The following is a 21,904-nucleotide window of genomic DNA, read 5'->3' on the forward strand; positions in this document are numbered from 1 at the left end:
AATCAGATACAAGCCAAACTTAATTTCTCTGTATTTCACGGTTGACATCTTACATTTACCAATTAAATTTCTATTTTCTTGACTCTATCTTCAAAGAACTCAAAGATCTTTACTAATATAGTTATAGACATTTTTATCCATTGTTGTTCTTTTCTCTAAAACTCTGTCTGGCAGGCACAGTAGCACAAGCCTTACTCAGTAGGCTGAGGCAGACAGATCACAAGTTTGAGGCTAGCCTGGGCAACTTAGATCCTGTCTAAAAAAATAAAAATAAAAAGACATGGGAATGTAGCTCAGTAGCAGAGTGCTTGCCTAGTATGGCTGAAGCCGTGGGTCTAATCCCCTAAACCTTCTGTTCCCTACCTTCATGATTTCATTGACCACCCCTGTGCACATCTTTAGTTTTACATGCTGAGTGCACTAACGCCTTCTGGCACCTCAAATGTAGTACGTTAGAAACTTTTTTCAAGCATGTTCTTTAACTCTTAGAGGTTGTTTCTGCATTGAGGTACAAAGGCTCAGAACCCTCAACCACCACTGCCAACTCTTTCCCTTTTAACTAACTGCCAAGTTTTATTTCTCCTTATCTTTGTTTTTACCTCCTTTCTATCCTGTTACTCCACTTATTCTGTTGTGGCTGGGTTGCTGCTCTAACTTCCTATACTGGATTAATGGTTCCAGTTTTTCTAAAGCAAATCCTTTATGCATAGCCTTATAGATTAATTACTCCAAAGCACAGAACTGATGTTTTCTGGTCACAAACTTTCAGAAATGCTGATTTTCCAACGCAACAGGTTTTGTCAGATAGGCATTAAAGCTCTCCATGTTTTGCTCTCAACTACCATTTTTGGGTCTTTCACACTTTATCATTCATTCTTTACAAATATATCCTCCAGCCAAATTGAATAAGTCATTTTTTTTGTGTGTGTGTGTGCTCACTAAATCTATTTTTGCTTAATTTCTTCTTTCTACATAGATTCTAGGTCATTTCAGCATGTCCAAAAATCTTAATCCACCCTTTGCTTTCCTTTCAAATGAGCCATCTTTCCTCCTCTGGAACAACTGGAGCTATAATCATTTTTTTTTTTTTTTTAAATGGCACTTAGCATTTCTCAGCATGCACTGCAGTCACCTTGATAATGAGAACCTTTAAGAGAGGCTCCACTTACATTTTATTTTTGAAATGAAGTCTCTCTATGGTTTCCTAGGCTGGCCTTCCACTCTTAGGCTCAAGCCACCATCAGCCTCTGTACAGCTGGGGCTACAGGCATGCATCACCATGCCTAGTAACATTTTATATCTACATCCATTCCTAGCACACACAACTTTGTTATGTTAAACACTCAAAATACTTGAGTGCATGCATAAATGGTGAAGTTAGGGAAAATGTATTGGTAATTTGCTAGAGTAATTCAATTGATACTTCTTTGGAGATTCTGGAGTTCAATTCAAATCCAGCAAAGAACCCCAGAATTCTTCTCTAGAGCTTCACATTGTAACCTATTCATTATTAAAAGTCATAAACATTATAGGCTTTATTAATATAAGTAAAATACCAAGACCCAGAGAGTAATTCTACTGTACTCTGAATTGCCCAGACAATGATGGGCACATTTTAAGACACTGACATGGGAGAAGATATCCAGAAGATCCAGAAGGCAACTAGAACTAGATGTTTGGAAATAACGTCTACCCAAGATTTGTGTGTGTGTGGTACTGGGAATTGAACGCAGGGGGCTCTGCCACTGAGCCACTCCTCAGCACTTTTTATTTATAGGCAGGGTCTTGCTAAGTTTTCTGGGCAGGTCTCAAATTTGAGAGCCTCCTACCTCAGCCAAATTCACTGGGATTACAGATATGCACCACAACTCCCAGCTCATCTAGCACATTAAAAAAAAAAAAAAAAAGCAAGTACTATGAGTTATGCACTATTCCAAAAGTAAATCTCTGCCCTTAGGGAGTTTATAGTTCAATGGCTGCAGGCAAGGACACACAAATATTGTATGCCATATGGATACACAACACCTGTACACAATGTATAATGGAAAAAAAATAAAGCAGGGGAAATAACCATTTTAGAGGGAATTCAGAGACTTCTTTAAAGTAGGTTTGAGCAGAGAATGAGGGAAATGGAAGTTTCCAGATGGAGGAAATAAGTGCAAAGGCCTTGGAATGAGTGCAACCTTAGTATTGGAATAAGAGCACAGATGAGTGGCAGAAATGTGTACTAGGGACTGCACATCACAGACTTTAGCTTTTACTCCTATATGGGATGTCTTTAGAGAGTTTTTTGTCAGATGAGTGCAGATGCAGGGGAATGAATTAGCTATTACAAGTAAGAATGGAAATTTTGTGTATTTAATGGTGGCTTTTGACCACAAGTATAGTAGAAGAGCTGAGAGACAGCTGAATTCTAAGTTTGCAAGGTAAATCTGTCTGGATTTGATGCAGATTGGAACTGGGTGGGAAGAGGAGTCAAGAAACAGCTAAGCAACTGGATGGATTTTACTGAAATGGTTAGAGAAAATTAAACTGGAAGAGGAAGAAAGATATGCTTTAGAGATCTAGATACTTTAAGTGGGAGCAGATAGTTGGAAGAGACAGGGCTGAAGACTGTAAGGAAGACAATTCTAGAAATAAAAGCCATTTCAAAACAGATGATCACAGTTCTAGAAATAAACGTCATTTCAAAACAGATGGTCATAGGCTTCTTGTCACCATCACAAGTAACCAATACTAAGAATCATGTTTATCTGTTACAACACAAAATATCCTTAATACAACATAATGTAAAACCCCTATTATCAAATATCTTACTTTCCGTTATTTCTAAACATCACATGCCTGTAATCCCAGTGGCTCAGGAGGCTGAGACAGGAGGATCTAGAGTTAAAAGCTAGCCTAGGCAAAAGCAGGGCACTAGTAGGCAACTCTGTGAGACCCCATCTCTAATAAAATACAAAGAATAGGGCTGGGGATGTAGCTCAGTGGTCGAGTGCCCCTGAATTCGATCCCAGGTACTAAAAGGAAAAAAAAAAAGTCTTCAATTTAAATTAAATCTGAAAGTCTACTCCCCAACTTGTCATTAGAATAAAATTGTCTTATTCCAATGCTGAGGACAGACCAGGTACTGAAAACATTAATGAATAAATAGATGTTTATACTTACAAGGTTTTTGGGTAATGCCAAACTGGCTCCTAAAAATAAAGTGCAAATTCACATTCCATTCACCAAGAAAATGACAGGACTCATTTCCCTACAACTTTGCCAATATCAAGATTTGTTTTTAATTTAAGGATGGATGATAACCAGCATCTTTTTGTTTTAAGTACTAACTAAAGGGGTTAGGTTTTTCATACTATATTGGCCATTTGTTCTTCCTTTGTGAATCCCATTAGATTTTTTTGTTTTGTTTTTTAAGTGCTAGCGATTGAACCCAGGACTCTTACCACTGAACTACACCCCACCTCCTTTTTTTTTGCTTATTTTTCAGTTAGTTGGCCTTACCAGATGAAACAAGTTCTTCATATATTAAAGCATTAAAATGCTATTATACATTGTAAATATTTTCCTTTACCTTCTGCCATATAAATTTTTTTTATACATTGCTTATTTCCTACACTAAATCACCTTGTTATCACAATTTCATTCACTCAATATGCCCAAATACCAAATTAAAAAAAAAAATTCCCAAAACATACTATTTTTAAGAACATGACATTCATGAAGGAGTAATAAGCACATGTAGTTATATGCTATTATAGTTTGCTGTGTCTTTCTGAAGAGGGTATCTTCTCTAATTCAGACTGGCTCTAAGAGTTCAACTTTGAATTTAGGCATAGAAGAATTGATTGTTAACTGTTGAAGGAGTAAATATGTATGTGAACTGCATGAGCAGAGGTAGGAAACCAAAACCATAGGGAACAGTGAACAATCCAGTTTGGGTTGAAAACTGTTGTAAGGAAATAATATTTGTAGGACTAAACCACTAAACTGTTTTCTAAACACCTTCCCTGTCATTATGTGACCTATAGCTGGCTTCCCTGTGGTGTTAAAAGCTTACCCAACCTGTTATAATTCCAGGAAAATAAAGCAGAAGCTGCATGAAAGGCAATTTTCATTTTCACCACTCCTTCAACACTTAATGCTTTCCTACTTTGGGTTACACAATCTAAATAAGTAAATGGGTTGACTAATGTTCTATAATCTGAGGCATATCCTACAGTTTTTAGTTTTCTCATTTGATTAGAGGACATAGGCATTCTAGTCTTTTTAGGTCAAGACTTCAAGAAATCAGATTTTAGTAAGTATCCAGTCTTATTTTGATTACAGATAAAATATTCTTAACTTACCTTGTGCCCTAAACATGGAGAACTTGTTATGAAGTTTGTGGCACATATACCTCTAAGATTCTAATATCATATTATTTAATATGCTGTGGGTCATACTTGCACAATAAGCTAAAGATGACAAACTGACACTTTTCTTCTCAACACACAGAAAATTTAAAATATGACCCTAAGGGTTCAGTTTTTTTCCCCTAAGTTCAATCACACTTAAGACAGTTTGAACTGCAAACTCTTGTGAATAAACTATGTTTTAGGTTCTAACTTAAATTTTAGTTATTTAAGTTCCAATAACATAGAGACTCCAGGCTTACAAGTTAAGTATTGCAAAGTTAGTGAAGAATGACTATTTGGGTAAAGATAAAAAAAAAAAAAAAATGTAAATATAATTTGAAAATGTGTAAAGCCTTGTATGTTCTTCAAAGTTATTAGGGAAGAAAATAAAGTATACATTTAGTTAATCTTAGTTTAATAGACTACTGTTATTTGGATTAAAAAAAATAATTACACTGATGTTAAAAATTTCAAACTCAAAATATTTTTCATTGTTGAGGCAGTTTCTATTTGAAACATCAACAGCAAAAATAACGCATAAATTCTATTTACACATGTAATCTAGTCCTTCCTTGAGTGAGCTATAAGTAGACAAAACTACAGAACATATCTTTTTTATATCTAACCCAATTGACTTGAAAATTTATTTCCATCTTTCAACATATATACACATTTCTTATAATTTTGTACAACTTAACCTGTCAATAATTTTCCACTGCTATTAGCCATATTCATTTATTATAAAGGGTCATTGGTATAAGGGAAATCAAGAATTCACATTCTTAGGCAGAAAATGAGAACTGAACAGCAATTTCTTCACTGTAAAGTGAATTGTTATTTAGCATATCCTCATGCTAATATGTGGTGTTAAAAGCTTACCCAACCTGTTATAATTCCAGGAAAATAAAGTACCATAAAGTACACTCTGGGATTTAAAGGATGTAAGTGTAGCTCAAGTACTTTCATAAAAATCACATTCTTCCTACCATATTATCTTTGAAAACAAACACTTGAAATTATAGTACATGTCACAAAACCTGTTTGAACATTCTATTCCATTTATGGAATGGCTTTAAATATTATGCATGATAAATAAAGTACAGAAGAAAAAAAAGTTAAATCTCACTTTAAGCAATGAACAGTCTAACCACATCAGTAAAAATGGTACTCTTTTAGTCATGGCATGACATACACATAAAATTTGAGGCTATTTTACAATTATTCTTCGAATACTTTCAATCTGAATATGAAGTACACAATGATTTTAGGTTTACTCAGCAAGTTCTTTGAACATTGTTTAAATAAGTGATAAAGCAGCACAACACTGGGACTCAATCTTGATAGTACCAAAAAAAAAAAAAAAAAAAAAAATCCTGTAAAACTCATTTGTCTAGAATTTGTAAAATTGTTTCTGTTTCCTAGCATAATTAAATTGTGATTATTTTCTCAAATTCTTCCAGTTTGTCAACATACTTGCTTTCTTGGCTACATATTGGCCAGAAATTAACAAGAAAAGTCTTATTTCCTTTCACCTGGCAAAGATGTAGAACCAGATTAACCAAACCCTTTTTATCAGCTGGACTGCCCTCTAATGGACTATGTAAGGTATTTAGCTAAGAGGTCAATGCGACTTGGTTTGTCAAGGTAATTCAACAGAAAAAATTTAAACCTCTTATACCCCTAACTGACGTTTCCTGAATGAGTTAAAAAGAAATAGAAAAACCTATTAGTAAATTAATTTTTACCATGAAAGAAATCAGCAGAGTGCCAGTTCTATAAGTAAACAATTTCAATCATTTTGAAAACTGGTAATGAAAGTTCATGTAGTTTCAATCTTTTCAATCTTGGAGGCAGATCTGAAACAATGGTAGTAATAGGCAGGAGTAACAGGCATACTGTGATGTCAATCTTTTATGAAGACTTGTGTATTAACACAAATCATATTTTTGTTAGTCTATTCACTCTACAGATGTTTTCTTATGTATAAATATGAGTTTCAGTAGACACATGCTGAGTAGTTGATATCTGTTAAGTCTCGTCACAGCATAAGAACTTTATGGAGCCATTTCCTCTGTGAAAACATCATCTTGAGTATCAAGCTGTTTTTCTCTGTGGCTCATCCCCAGGCCTGAGATTTGCAGTAATGTAGGACCAGTTTACCATCACTGCCAAAACACTACAAAAAGAAAAACGGCAATAAATTAAACTCCATTTTTGTTACTCTTAAATAAAACTAAGAAAAAGTCATATGTATCACAAATATCCATATATGTTCATGTTAGTTACCTATGTCATAAGGTAACTTTCTTTTAAAAAAATGCCTGTTTTTTACCAGACATGTAACCAATAATCATAAATGTTTCACAAAAATCCATCAGTTAAGCAAGTTGGGTATGAGTGGGCTTATATATTTTAATCTTGCTCTGATGATCAAGTATGTATTTTTAGATGTTCTCTACTAGTGCTTGTAAGTACACTCTAATAATTATCGCCATAGAACTGCAAGAATGTTGAGTAAAGTGGTTCTTATGTAGTTTTTTCAATTTCTTGGAGGCAGATTTGGATTACAGATCACATGAACAATGTAGAGAGACTGAATATAACTTCTAAAAATATGAAAAGATTATTTTGACATACAATTAATTTCTTGATCCTTCAATCACTGTATAAGTTATTAAAGTCCTACTACATTCAAGGTATTAGAGATGAAACAAGAGAGCGAGAATGTCATCTCTTCTTTTTTTCCCACACAGACAATTAAGAATGGCATGCCAATTCTTTTGTTTTTGGTACAGAGGATTGAAGCGAGGGGTGCTTTACCATTGAACTACATCCTCAGTATATCAGTATTTTTTAAATTTTGAGGTAGGTTCTTGCTAAGTTGCTGTGCCTGGCCTTGAACTTATGATCCTCCTGCCTCAGCCTGCCAAGTCACTGGGATTACAGGAAGGTGTCAATGTGCTTGGCATGCCAATTCTTAAAGATATGAATGATTCATGCTATACACTATTATATGCATATTACACACATGTGCATACTCCATTAAGATTAAAAAAAAAAAGTAACTTTTTACCTCATAGAGGGTTCCGACTTCCTGGTCTGGGGAAGGAGCAAAGGACTGATTCACATAAATAAACTATAAGAAAGAAAAGAAGAAAATACAGATTCATTTTTAATAGTACACTGATTAACCTGTATTTTTTTTTTTTTTTTGGTTCAAATCAAGCTATTTTAAGCTGTCTTCAGATTGAACAAAGCTCCCCTAAATAATTAATTCATCCATTTAAAGAGAACTTTATGAAAATTATCTTTCTTCCAGAAGAATAATAGAATTTTTGCTCCTATAAAGGAGTTTCCAGCTTTTAGTAATTAAAAACTTGTAAATCATTTTTATAAATAGTTTGTTCAGGCTTTCCAAGAAATCAGTATTACAAAAAATTCTACACTTGCACCTAACCATAAAGACAAAATTTCTTCTAAAAAATTCACACACAGCCCCAAATCAATAAATCTAATATTCAAGATAGTCTGTGCATGCATTTTTCTTGGTTAAATGTATGACATTCATGGTTAAGGCTTTTTCTTTTTCTTTAATGTTTATTACCTTTAAAAAAAAAACTTTCAAAGGTACAAAACTACTTCAGGCCGGTTGCTACCATAAAGTCATTTCCAGGCAAAAGAAGGGGGCTAGGCAATATAATTAAAACCCAAGGCCCTTACAATCCTGTTCTTTAAAGGATTTGTTATTCAATGTTTCAGTGTTTTTTTAACAGTATCAGATCAGATGTTATTTTGATCACTAACTATAACATGAATAAATTTTGGTAACATTTTCTCCTTAGGTATGTCATTAAATGTGGTGATTAAAGTTTACAGTCTCTAGAGAGACCTGCCCTTGAATCCTGGGCCTAAATTCAAATAGAGCCAGGACATTTTTTGACCTGCTTCCTTATTTGTAAGCATGGAAAAATAATAATATCTATTCTTCTTGGGGTGGCTAGGAAAGAAAATGAGGGACTATACATTTAGTAACACTGACAGTTATATGTCCTCAACAAATGTTATTATAGTTAAATTATTTACAAATGGTTCATGCTTACATATCAATTCATGGTTAAGGATGAGTAAGTTTCTAACACATAAATTTAAGAAACATAACAGAAAGCAGTGTACATTTTACAGCATATATTTAAAAAAAATTTTTTTAGTTACTGATGGACATTTATTTTATTCATTTACTTATATGCGGTGCTGAGAATCGAACCCAGTGCCTCACACATGCGAGGCAAGCGCTTTACCACTCAGCCATAACCCCAGCACCAGCAGTGTGCATTTTAATGTGAATTTGCAGTTAGTTCTTGGCATTTTAACTGCACAGGCCTTACTGTTTTGGTTCTTCTTCCTTCTAGTTGGCCTTCATAGCTGAAATAATGTTCCTTTTGTTAAATCTTTTCCTGAGTTTCGTCACTTCATTTCTCAATTTTACTAATGCTGATGTTGTTCTTTCTTGTCTTGTATCATTTTCTTAATCCCTTTAGCTCATTTTGAAATACAGCTGTGGTTTTTGTCATGGAGGTACATTTTTTCTGGAATGGTTTCATTGTTTTCATGGATGTTATTCTGTTTTTTAATATTTCTTATAACATTTTATGTCATTTGACCTTGATATGTTCCTGCTGTTGGCTTTTATATGCATTCTGTTTTCCTCAAATTTAGAATCAGGTGGATTAGAGCAGTTTTTCTAACTTCGCAGAGCTCCTTCTGTTGTTTTCTGTATAGTGTTAAAAAATATAGAGACCTGCTTCCTGAGCTTTCCACACTTTGTTCCCCTAATTCTGATCTGATCTCTACCCTTCCTTTCTCATGTCCCTGATTTTGCTCAATTTTTATTTCATTTCCATAGTTTCTTCTCAGAAAGGAGTCCTGCCCTTAGAGACTAGACTTCTCAAGTTTCTTCAGTTCTCCTTAGCGTAGAAATATTGTACTCACCCCCTAAAGGACAGAACCCCTCTATTTCAGCTACTACTGGTTGAAGGTGGGGACAGTTCTGGGGACCGAACTGCTAAATATGCATCGTACCATTGAGCTATACTCTCGGCCACTAAACTAGGATTCTTAACTCTGTCTACTTTGTTTTCCAGTAAGAACCTATTAGCTAATTTGAGGTTCTTTTCTCAGTGTTGTCAGATGCCAACTCTGTTGTTTGCTGCTTCCTTTAATGCAGATGTTTGATACCATGCAGATCCTTGCACTATCCATCAGCATGTTTGGGATTTGTTGGAATGCTTTGTCATTAAATTCTATCATAAATATTAATATGCATTTTTGGTTTTGATAGTTAAGACAGGGTTTTTGTGGAAATTCAGAGATTCAACTATGCCTTCTGATACCACTGCTATCTTCCCAGAATTCTTAGCATTACTCTTCTTTTTGCTACAATGATATTGGTTATATTTAGATAAAAGTCAGAAAACAGAAGTCCTAGTTTAATACAGCAATAAAACGAGTCTTATGTTTCCTCTTGCTTAAACAGGAAAGAATAATCAGATTTACCTTAAAGCCTTTACTCTGAACCACGCAAAATTGTTGTTTTTATAGGTTAATATGGGTGACCAATGGCAATTTTACATGGCTTAATTTAATACATGTTACTATCAATCAAGTCTTTTCAGATTACTGGATGTAGACAGTAAAAAATTTCAAAATTCTAACATTAACACCAAACAGAATGGTTTCTATATATATATTTCTAAAACACTAATGCCCTAAGTTAACTTAGCTTTCTTAACCTTACCAACTCTTATAGTAGCATCTTTAGTTTACCTCATTTTTCCTAGTATATATATCCTCACACTCCTGACTTTTCCATTTAGACTTAAGACTCTAGGCAAGGTCCTCTACTTCTGAGTGTTTAGCTACATACACATGTGGATGACCAAAATTGTATTGCTGAGTTCTCTCTTTAACTAAATTCTATGACCATTCAACAAAATAGATGCTCTTCCAATTTTGAATGATCACGATGGCAGATGTTCACCTGCAAAAGTCAATTATTCCCCAAACTTTGCCCAAACAATTTTCTTTGGAGGGAGTCTAAAGAGGAATCTTTCCTGAATGTCCTTTCTTTGAGAGCTGGTTACAGCCAGAATCTTGGATCAGAGTTTTAGTATATTGCTACTTGTTGACAAAAAGAATGTCCAACATCTCACTTTAATACCTATATTCATTTCACCTGTTCTTTCTTCTTCGTTTACAGCAAATAAATCTCAACCCTATTCATACAAATTCTTGATTTCTATTTTAAAAATATTTAATGATTCTTAAACTACCTATCCATTTACATCAGTATTGTCCAAGATTGGGACCTACTGGCAGATAAAGGCGTCTAAATCAAAGTATTAATATAACACCTAACAAAATCCCAAACAGAGTCATGTGCCTCATAACATTTAGTCAATGAGGGACTGCATTTATGATTGTCCTATAAAATTATATCCTTAAGTGATGTAAGTCATTTTGGTTGGTGTAAGTATACTCTTTATATTCATACATCAGAATTGCCTAATGATGCTCTTCTTAGAGCATGTCCCCATCATTAAGTGATGCATAAGTATACATGTTGATATTTAAATTCCTGTAGTCAAATACCAAAGTAAAAACCAATGGCATTAAAAATATTAACCCTTCCTAGAAGTGAGTAAGGTATACTACAACATGAATTTAAATGTAAATTTCTTAGTTCTTTCATAGCACATGTCAGACATATTGCTTACCTTTAGAAAAATGGGACAAAAGCAACACTGGAATCAAAACAATGTTCTTTTCAGATTAAAAAATTGGTTTACAATGTAAAGCAAATCTCAAATTCATCTTATTTCAGAGTTCCCAAAGAATCCTTCAATAAAGTATATAAATTCCAACAAAAAAGACAGAAAAGGGATAACAAAGTAAAATGTAGCTCCATGTGTACTTCTATATACTTATTCACTGATGCCTAGGAACTATGGTACACTTCTAAGGGAAAATAATCACCATTAGTCTCATACCAACTGTTCTGAGGCCACAAGTTTAAGGAACTTCTTGATGAAGTCAATGAGTCCTTGGATGGTTCGGGTTCGCTCTACAGCCCACTTCTTTGTTTTCATTATAGGGGTGTCTCCCACAGCCTTCAGTAGGATGTCAACTGTGAAAGAAAAAAAAAAAAAACAATTATACTGAAATACTTAATGAGAGCATAATATAAAAGCCTTTAGAAAACTTAAAATATTACTTTCTTTTTCATGATTTTTCTTCTTCGATTCTCCCCATGGACTAATCTTTAAAATGCATTGACCTAACAAACAATTCCAAAAAGAAACAGAAATGGCCCATAAAGATGTGTAACAGCAGCAAAGTTTAATCTCACATTTTGTTTTTTACTTACCAAACTACAAAGATTAGAGTATTTGTGTGGCTACTACTGTTGAGAATAAAAAATGATATCCCCTTTCTGGAAAGCAACTTGGTAATACATATCCAATACTTGAAGACATACTTTTGACTCAGTAATACTTCTAAGAATATAATTGAAGAAAATATGTGATGTGCAAAGACTCATTTAGAAGAATTTCCCCTTCACTAAAGCATCTTAAAGGAAAAATACTGGTAAAACCAAGTATCCAACATGGATATTTAAAAGATACCGATTAAATAAAAGATGGTATACTCTCTTAGCTCTGTCACTTGCTGGGTATATACACATGGAAAACTTTTTAATCTCCCCATGCTAGTTTCTCCATTTGTAAGAGGGAGATAATAAATAGCACCTACCTCATAGGGTTGTAATGAGGATTAAATGAATTAACATGTTTATAACAGTATCCAGCACATAAGTCATTCTTATTGAACTTTAAGATTAAATATTAAAGAGACAGTATAAAAGCATATTTAACAACATAGTGATGCTAGCAAAATAAACCTAATGTAAACAGTACATATATTGTCTCAATTTCATTAAAAGCATCTTGAACACATATTCACATGATTACAGAAAATGGATAATAAAGTAAAATGTAGCTCCATATGTACTTCTATATACTTATTCATTGATGCCTAGGAACTATTACATACTTCTAAGGGAAAATAATCACTATTAGTTTCATACCAACTGTTCCAAGGCCACAAGTTTAAGGAATTTAAACAAAATGTTACTTTTCAGTAGTGACACAGGCAATTATTACTTGACATTACTTAGGCTTTTTGTAACTGCTGAGTTTTCTACAATAAACTCTTTAATAAAGAAAAACCATGTTATTAAAAATAAAATACAATTTGGAACCAAAAGTAAGGTTCGGAGAAATCCTTTCAATGATCCAAAATACAGCAATGCAAACCTGAAGACTATGATTCTGTCTTTTGAAGTTATGTCCCTTAAAAAAATCAAAAACACCTATAATCAAAGTAAGCAATACTGAAAGCAAAATAGCATACTGCTGCCCCCTACAGTTAATTTTGTTATATTACCCCCTAGGCCATTCTTGAAATTAAAAGCTTGGGGCCCATCTTTATCAGAGATCAATTTATTCTAGTTTACCCCTGGAATGAAGGTACTTAAAATATGTGATGCACATAGTTTATCTGCCTCTTCATTTGGAAGAATTTAGATGGGATTTTGGCTAGCTTGGCTTCCACACTTCCCTCCCTCTTTCCTCAGTCCCCAGGCACTGTAATTAGGGACCCAGTCATACTAAGAGCCTGAGGGCAAGAAAAGAAGAAGAAATTTTCACTGCATAACCCTGCAATTCTTAAGGGGATCTGCCAATAGTTCCAAACTCTAGTTACCCATTAAAATCAACTGGGGGAACATTTAAAATACAGGTATACACATCAATCAAGTGAGAATCTTTTGACAGTAGAGACTTTAGCACAGTTTTGTTCAAAAGGTTCCCCAGGTGAGCCTAAGGTACACTAAGGGCCTGCAACCTTGATAGGTTTCAACAATCCTCTAAAGTTGCAGAGATTGAAGTATTCAAGTTTCTTTCATCAGATCCTCCTCAAAAAGGATCACAATCAGGATAGGAATTCAATAGGATGGTTCAGTTTGTTAAAAAAAAAAAAAAGAAAGAAAATTATGCATACCAAAGAAAACACACCTTCTGGGTGCTAGGTCACTGTTTTCCATCTCTGTAACGAAGCTATCCTGAGTGTCAAGCAGTAAATTTTTGGTTTTGGTAAATGAACCAAGGAGTGTTTTTATTTTTTATTCTGAGACAGGGTCTTGCTGCTAATTGGAAGGTGGCCTTGAACTTGCCATCCTCCTGAGTTGCTGGGATTACAGGCATGCATTCACCACCATGCCTGGCTTATTTAAGTAGTAAGTTTTGACTAAACCTTTAAAAAAATCCTTTCAATGTAGGCAAAATGGAAAAAAAAATCCACAACAATCTGTAAAACATATAGGACTCTTTTGAAGAAAGACTCTGGTGATTAATCTGTACAAGTAATCAGTGCATCAGGTGGAATGACAACAGATTTTTTCCCAGAGGTAAAAGCAGTCTGATTTTTCTTTCTTTTTGTGGTGCTGGAGATTAAACTAGGGCTTACACTATCAAACAAGCATTTATCTTACAACCGAGCTCATTTTATCCCCAGCCACCAAATGAATCTGATTTAAAAGGGAAGCAGTGCTGGGAGAGGCAGAGGCAATTTTTCTCCACAGCAGCAGAAAAAAGTTCAATGAAAGGCCAGTGAGATCATGGATCAGAAAACTTATCTACTGTTCAAGACTCTGGAGAGAAAACTTGTCTAAGGAAATTCAGTCTCTTTGCAGATGTTTTGCTCACAAGCAACTCTTAACTGTCCAGAGTGCTCAAAACAAATAACATTAGAAATTAATTTCCAACAACGAAAAAATTCTCAAGCAGTAAACCGTGAGGACTGATAGGTTCAAGCAATGAAATGATTCACAATGATTCCAAAATTAAAAAAAAAGGTAATATCTGTATTTTCAAATTTCCCTTAGCAATGTCCATACTGAGTAAAACCTCAAGTTTTTTTTCCGATTCAAGGAGTCAATTCACACTCTGTTGTAGGGGAGACAAAAGCAGCGATCTAATTCCAGGCCTTGCCACTGACCATCCCTAATTTGGTTGATTTCGTTCGCCAGTACTTCTCCATATTCTGACCAATCTGACCATCCTTATTACTTTAAATCATTATTCAAATAATTAGCTCCTATGTTAAGCACCGGAAGCTACTTAACTTTTACTCGGATCTCACCTTCAAGACTTGTAATCTAGCCAACTCACAGGTAGATTAGAATACATTGTAAAAAGCACGGAGGCAGCTAAGTACCTGGAACCACATGGATAACCAAGGCACCTAACGTAGCCCAGCAAGCACAATGTTGAGTCCGGAGACGGCTTCCTCGTGAAGCACTCGACAAGGTTTGAAAAATGAAAGCACGCTTCCTCTCTTCGGACTCCCGAAAATGTACCTCTGGTTTGGGCCTTCCTCTAAATTTCGATTCATTATTGGCCACCACCCTTAGAGACCGCAGCTACACCTCCCACCTCACTGCCCAGACTGCTCTCAAAATTACTTTTTTTCTTGGTGTCGCCTGAAGGCTCCTCTGTCCCCGGCGAGACTGCCGCAGAAGAAGGGGGCTCTGGAGTGGCTGTTTCTGGGGAGACATCCGTAAGTCCTTCACCGCCAGCAGCAGCAGTTGAAGGGAGTTGCAACACCGACTCGGGCTCCTCCGCCATATTGCACGGTGGAAAGCGAGAGCGGAAGTGGCAGCTGAGAGCGTGCAGTGGGCGGGCTCAGCGCTGAGGAGAATCGCAAAGGAGGCGCCAAAGGGGGATCTAACCCAACGGTGAACGTTGGAGCTTCCGGCTAGCTCTCCATATGGAAACTGTCTAGGACCCCTGGCTGTTACTATGGCATCTGGTGTTTTCTTACTGCGATAAACTTAAGGACGGGTTCCATGGGCAACATTCCCATGCGCCGCCAAGTGAAAAGCACCCCTCCGGTAAGTCGGCTCTGGCCGGAAAATGTTTCCGCTTCCCTCCGCGTCTGCCCCGCCCTGGCCCCGCCCCTCAATCCCCGCCCAGCGGTTCGGGAGCGCGCGCGAGCGCGTGCGGGAGGGGGCGGGTGGGGAAGGATCGCTGGCAAGATCCCGAGGCGAGGCTCGCGTGCCCGCCCCCGCCCTGGCCCCCAGCGCCCACCCAGTCGGCCCGGCCCAGCCATGATCAAGGCGATCCTCATCTTCAACAACCACGGGAAGCCGCGGCTCTCCAAGTTCTACCAGCCCTACGTAAGTATCCAGCCGCCGCCGATCAGGGCGAGGGGGAGTCGTTGACGACGGGCAGCGCCCAGCGCGGCTTCCTCGGAGCGATTCCGTCCGGCGCGCTGCGGCCCTTCTAGCGCCCAGGCAGCCTCGAGCTCCCGGCTGTCAGCTTCCTGTGGGTGTGAGCCAGGTGCCCACCTCCTCGCCGGGCTCCCAGCCTCCGACGTGGCTCTGCGGGGCGGCTCCTCCGCCCGTCTGTGGGCAGGGTGGTTTCCCGGCAGCTCGGGCCCGGCCCTCAGGGGTCGGGCATCCGCAGCCCACCTGCGCCCGCTCCCAGCCCCGCGCCCTAAGTCCCGGGAGCCCACCCCGCGCGGTTGCCTTCGTGCTGTGGGCGGTTCGGGTTGGCTCCGCTCTTCTCACAGCCCCACCTCCCTTACTTCCAACCCTTCCAGGTGGATTTCTTTATGTTCGCCAGTGGACAGATGGGCTACTGTTTTTCCGCTGTAATCCTCTCCTAGCGGAGGAACTTTAGCCTCCCGCGTTTCGGTGACGGCACGCTCTGTACAGTCTCCCATGGATGTTTCCATGAGATCGACTGCCCAGTGTGACTTTCAAGGTGTCTCCTTACAAAAGAGGAAGATAAGTGAGGAGCTGATAGTTTTATCATGCTTTTTCACCTGATTGTGAATTACTTATTCTTGAAATAGCTGTTGACATTTTTCATGGCTGAAGTACGGTGATTCTATACCCAGAAGTTATGATTTCGGCTTCCGGTTGGGCATTTTTCAAGGGAATTTAGTTTCTCTTCTACTTACAAAGAATAGTAATATTTGTAAAACCTCTCTTTTAAAACTGCAAACGCTGTTAATATTCCTAAGTGCTCGAGGCTTTTAGGTAGTAATTTATAAATGATTGTGAAAGGGTTATATACATATGTGCCTACCTTAGGGCAAAATTCACCTCTAGGTTAAATACATACAATTGGGCTCTGGATGGTAGGATTAATGTGAGATGTAACATTGTGTTGTATTGGGGCATTTTGCTTGTAGCCAGAAATGAACTTTCAATTCAGTATTGAAACTGTGCCAAGACTAATACTTTTATGCAGTTAGGTCCCAGATGGAACTCATTCTTGCCATTAAAAATTAAATGTGAAAATGTCAGTTTGTCTAAAATGATAATATAGTCTGTGGAGGTGTTGGCTGAAGAGAAATCTTGAGCTTATTTATTTCCTTAAGTTGTTTTGCCTTTGCTGGTGATAGAGAATATTTTGCATTAATCCTGGGTAGTTTTAGTTTAGTGTAACTTAAATATGAATGCTCCGTTTAAAAATTCTACATTATTCTTTAATCCAGAATATAATTCTAATTGATCCTTCTGAATAAAAAAAAAAAAATACCATTAACTTTCCGTTGTTACCCATTTCTTTAAAATGTTAATACCCTTTGTCAAAGGAACGTTTCTCTTAATCATTTTACCAGTGCCATTTTCAGTGAAGAAAAAGTATATTCCAATAGTGAAATAGAATTCAAAATTTTATTTTTCCGTATCTCAATTTAATATTCCTCGGCTGATCAGTAATCAGTATACCACCCCTGTAGTGTAGAATTTAACCATCTACTAAAATATGAATTTAATTAGGAAATCTAGAAATACATGTTTCTTGTTCAACAGTGGTAATAAAAATATTGCAGGGTGATACATTTACTCACTAGATAGCACTGAAGCTTAATATGGAAAGAGGCTTCATGGGAAAATGTAGCTAGAAGGTATAAAAGGTCAGTTTATTGGTTGTGAAGAAGTGGGGTGCCAGAAGCTGTTTCTGTGTATTAGTCTTTATAAGTTGGATTTTTGCCAATAATATGCTTTCTCCAGTATAATCTATTTGAGGGTAGATATCTTTTTCATTCATTTAGTCCATCAGTTTATCAGTAAATATTTATTTCATGACTTATGTGTGCAGACACTGAAGATGAACAAATATATCTATCTTCTGCTCTTGTGGGAAGGGTGTAGACACAGCTAATAGGAAGCAGACTATATAGTGTACCAGGTAGTAATAAATGCTGTGGAAAAAACAAAACAGGGCAAGGTGATAGGGAGTGTAAGGATGGCAGTTTTAAATAAGGTAGCCAGTTAAGTTCTCTTGAGAAGGTGACATTTGAAAAAATACTTGAAGGACATAAGAAAGCAAGCCTTGCAGATATCAGGGAAGAGCATTCCAGGCAAATGTGTAAGCCCTGAGGAGAGAATGCCTGTTTGAAGAAAACCAAGAAGACTGGTATAACAAGAGCAGACTGTGTCAGGGAAGAATTGTTGGAAATGATGTTTGTTTGCATAGGGTATTGGAGTGCATTCTATTCATACTACCTGGAGTGTCCTTCTCTTCCATTGCCACGTGTCCAAATTTGACTCCTTGTTCTAGACCCAGCCTAAGCATCTCATAAGTGTTCCTTGAAGTATTTTATCTTGCTGTAAGACTCCTGGTTCTTAGGATTTAATTTTTTATCCTTTAAAGGTACAGTATTCTGTTTCACAGCCTATATCCTTGAAGGGAGGTATTAGGGTTTAGGTATATTGGTGTCACCCCAAGCAATCAACAATGAATCTTTTTTTCTGAGCTATATCCCTAGCCCTTTTTATTGTATTTTTTATTTTGAGATAGGGTCTCCGTTGCCCAGGCTGGCCTCAAACTTGCCATCCTCCTGCCTCAGCCTCCTGAGTAGCTGGGATTATAGGCATGTCTCACTGTACCCAGCTTACATTAAGTCTTGAACTTAAAAAACTCTTGATGATTCTTTGCTGAAGACATTCATTTAGAACCTACCTTGGGATATAGTTCAGATTTAGAATTGACTCCTTAAATTTCCTTCCAACTCTCAACTCTCTTAGTCCTTCATTAACTAGAGGTTTTATGAATCCATTCCTTTGTTACAAAAGTAGAATAGCTGTTACTTCAACAGTTTCTGTTTAAGTTGAAAGAAGTCTCAAATAAATAAATAAATAAATCTCCAGTAACATTGACAGTTTCAAGTCTAACTTAAGTAATATCTAGGGATATGACTGGGTCAATAGTTCTGTACACTGATGTGCTGAGGTTTGAGTCCAGCTACATTGGTTTAGCACTGAGCAGTTTTGACTTTTTGTCAACAAATTAATACTATTACATTGGATTTTCATTCTTCATTTATTTTTCCTCATGACATAACAATTTATATGTTCGTTTCTATCTGTTAGCAGTGCATATTTCCATTTCATGCTGCAATAGATTTTTAGCTTTGATTGTGCATCCAAGCTGTTGTCATGTGTGAAACATGAAGTCACACATCTGTTTCACTGAACTTAAGTTTTGGTTCATTCTAGTAGAGTCGGATATTAAGAATTTGAAGGTGTATCCTTTTTTGTTTTTCCCTTTTGTACACTTGAGCCATTATAGCAGAAGTTCAAATGTTTTTGTCTCTCCTATTTAATGCTTAGCCACAGTAAATTTAACCTTTACTCTTTTAATATTCACCTGGCAATGTCTGTGTGTTATTGAGACATGTTTCATAAACCAGCTATATTTTTACAGAGCTATCAAATAAGAGAAAAAAAAAAAACCCTGTGGGTTATGATTCCTGTATTATTAGTGTTCTTTGGTGAGTCACTCTAAGTAGAAATGCTTTCTTTTTTTTTTTCTTCAAATATTTATTTTTTAGTTGTAGTTGGACACAATACCTTTATTTTATTTATTTGTTTTTATGTGGTGTGGAGGGTTGAACCCAGGGCCTCACACGTGCTAGGCAAGCACTCTGCCACTGAGCCACCACCCCAGCCCCAGAAATGCATTATTTTGAGTTGCCTTATGTGTTTCCACAGATATAAAAGATCAAGATATGTATATGCGTGCATACACACATACCACCCCTATATAAAATGCAAGCAGGAAAATTTCCAAATTTTAAAATGCCTGAGTTGCCTCAGTTTTCTTATCAACTGTGTCTGATTTGTTGTTTGTCGCCAAAAACAAATCCTAGAAGGAACTGTAAGACTGTTCTTTCCTTTTTTAAAAAAATTAATATGAAAAAAATTGAATGTATAATTTTTTTTCTTTTTTAAAGAATCCTTAAGAAAGACATATCTATATTTTTTGATAGTGTTTTTTTTAGTGACTATTACAAAAGTGTGATGGATGTGATCGTTAAACTTACTCTCTGATCAAGCTGTAGTTATTAACAGTTCTGAGTATTAAGGTGTTAGTATATATTAACATAATATTTCAGTTTTTTATTTAGAAGGAAGTTACAAATGATTTGTTTTCCTTTAATATTTAGTAGAATGCTTTCGACTACATAAATTGGGTTTTATATTGCATCACTCCAATGCCTAAAAAAGAACTGTGTACATTATAGGAAGTGCAGAGCAGTAGACAGATTACAAATTTATTTGCGTCAGCAAATCAATGACTTCCTTATAGATCCAGTTTCTTTTTTTTTCTTTGTTTTACTCATCATAAAATTACTGTTATCCAAAGGCTGGTTTCTTTCCTTGTCAATTAAATCAGAAAGACACAGTGATCTGTTTCTTTCTGGGAATGTATCTTTTTTCTCTCTAGTCTGGTTAGTCCTACCCAACACCAGTATTACTTCTAACCATGAAGGGTGGAAACACAAATAAAATTGGTACATTTTGGAAAGTTGGAATAGAGGAGTGGATGTGGCATTGATCATCCAGGGGTCCACTATTCCTCTTCTAAAAAACTTTAAAAATTTTATTATTAGTAAGGTATACCTGACAAAAATTTGTCACTTTATATTTATGGTGTGCAACATGATGTTTTGAGATATATATATTATAAATATAAATGGGTAAATTAAGCTGATTAGTGATTAGTATATATATCACCACTTTTCCTTCTTTATTAGCGTACATTTTTCCTTTCAATAAATAATATTTTTCTTTTTTTTAATTTTAGTTTGATTCTGAAGTTTTTGATATCAAGGAATGGTTCTTTGTCATATGTAGTCTGGAACATGTGCCACAGTAAATCCTAGTTCAAGGTATTCCTTATATAAAGCAGTCTTTGGAAAATTCAAATTTTGATATGGTCCCAACTTTTGTATGCAATTTGCCTTAAACCTTGCTTTTTAAGAAGTTAAGATTAAATCTATTGGAAATTATATTGTAAAGGAGAAATTGTTTATCCACATCATTGATTATTAAATTATTTATTGTTTGACATTTTAAATAAAACTTTTTAAGATTATGTAGAAAATATTTGTGTTAAGATCACTGTCATCCTTGATTGCATTATACACAGATAATTATTAACATGTAGCATATTTCCTCCAGTGTTTATTAATTTTTCCTCAGTTTCTCAATGAAGGATATATACCTTTTTTAGAAAACTGAACTCATACATATAACCTAAGTTTATCAGGGCCCTTCCCTTTTATGATTCCAAGGGTAAGTCTTAGCTAACTTTTGTTGGAAAGTCAGCACCCATTCTTGTCCTTAGCACTTGGAGTCTTTGTACTTGTGGATTATGAATTTCTTCACTGCTGCTTATGATCCAAGGCAATTCTGAATTGTAGACTATCTTCAGAGTCCAATCCCCTTCTGCCTCTTGTTACATAAGAATAAGTTACACTTGTTCCTTCCTCATTATTTTTACCCTCTCAGCCTTCTTATCAAATATTTTGAACTGCAGTATAGGTAAATTTTTCTGAAGGATCAAGCATCTCTTAGAAAATATTTCATTATAAGAGGAATAAAGATAATTTTAGCTAACAGGTGTTTTTGTAAGACTCCAAGTGGAGGCACTTCTAGAGTTGGCCTTGGGAAGGAGAAGTGGCCTGTGGGGAAACTACCTGACATGTTTTTACTTGGCATTGTTTTCTCGTTCCCTGCCCATATTCTTCCAAAAAGTATTGTTTTGTATGGCTCTGTTCTAAGCATTAATAATACAATGATAAGTAAGACAGATGTTATTCCTGCTCAATGAGTTCATATTCTAGTGATAGGAGGTAGAAGATTTAAAAAAAATTATGTAAGATTATGACCTGTATATGAAGAAAAATGAAATCACTGGAAGAGAATGAAGAGTGATGGGGCAGAGGTATGTTTTAGGTAGGATTATCAGGGAAAGCCTCTTTAAGGACCTGGCATTTGAAAAGAGAATGAGGAGAGAGTCATGAGAACAGCAGAGGAAAGAATGTTTTAGGCAGAAAGAGGCAGAAAGCACCCTGAATGAGGCCAG

The 21,904-nt window shown here is 36.1% G+C and overlaps 2 protein-coding genes across 4 annotated transcripts in view; one reads left to right on the plus strand and one right to left on the minus strand.

Annotated features, from left to right (window-relative positions):
• Positions 1-4,798: 4,798 nt before the first annotated feature.
• Atg12 (autophagy related 12) lies at positions 4,799-15,323 on the minus strand. 2 transcript variants are annotated; one of them, XM_027941046.3, is made up of 4 exons: positions 14,980-15,170; positions 11,447-11,583; positions 7,474-7,536; positions 4,799-6,576 (listed from the first exon to the last, which is right to left on the minus strand). In XM_027941046.3, the coding sequence occupies exons 1-4, from the start codon at positions 15,140-15,142 to the stop codon at positions 6,517-6,519; spliced, it is 423 nt and encodes a 140-aa protein (XP_027796847.1). In that variant the 5' UTR covers positions 15,143-15,170; the 3' UTR covers positions 4,799-6,516. The 2 variants fall into 2 exon arrangements, with proteins under 2 accessions (XP_027796847.1, XP_027796848.1); XM_027941047.2 differs by lacking the exons at positions 4,799-6,576; positions 11,447-11,583 and having other exon boundaries at positions 7,475-7,536; positions 14,980-15,323.
• Positions 15,315-21,904, plus strand: part of Ap3s1 (adaptor related protein complex 3 subunit sigma 1) — an 82,263-nt gene continuing 75,673 nt past the window's right edge. Inside the window, exon 1 of one of the 2 annotated variants that reach the window (XM_071612200.1) lies at positions 15,315-15,408. In XM_071612200.1, the coding sequence (XP_071468301.1) occupies positions 15,364-15,408 (45 nt within the window). In that variant the 5' untranslated portion in view covers positions 15,315-15,363. Of the gene's footprint in view, positions 15,409-15,493; positions 15,694-21,904 lie in introns of those variants that run through there. The other variant, XM_027941131.2, reaches the window with a different exon arrangement.

The sequence above is a fragment of the Marmota flaviventris genome, chromosome 5 (assembly GCF_047511675.1).
Source record: "Marmota flaviventris isolate mMarFla1 chromosome 5, mMarFla1.hap1, whole genome shotgun sequence".
In the NCBI taxonomy this organism is placed as follows: Eukaryota; Metazoa; Chordata; class Mammalia; order Rodentia; family Sciuridae; genus Marmota; species Marmota flaviventris.

What these genes read in the sequence shown, in the direction of transcription:
- Atg12 (XM_027941046.3), bottom strand. Translation starts at nt 15,142, where the DNA reads ATGGCGGAGGAGCCCGAGTCGGTGTTGCAACTCCCTTCAACTGCTGCT. An exon ending in AGGCGACACCAAGAAAAAAA is followed by an intron (nt 11,584 to 14,979) that starts GTAATTTTGAGA and finishes TTTCTTTCACAG; the next exon opens with TTGACATCCTACTGAAGGCT. An exon ending in AAGTCGGAACCCTCTATGAG is followed by an intron (nt 6,577 to 7,473) that starts GTAAAAAGTTAC and finishes TTCTTTTTGTAG; the next exon opens with TGTTTTGGCAGTGATGGTAA.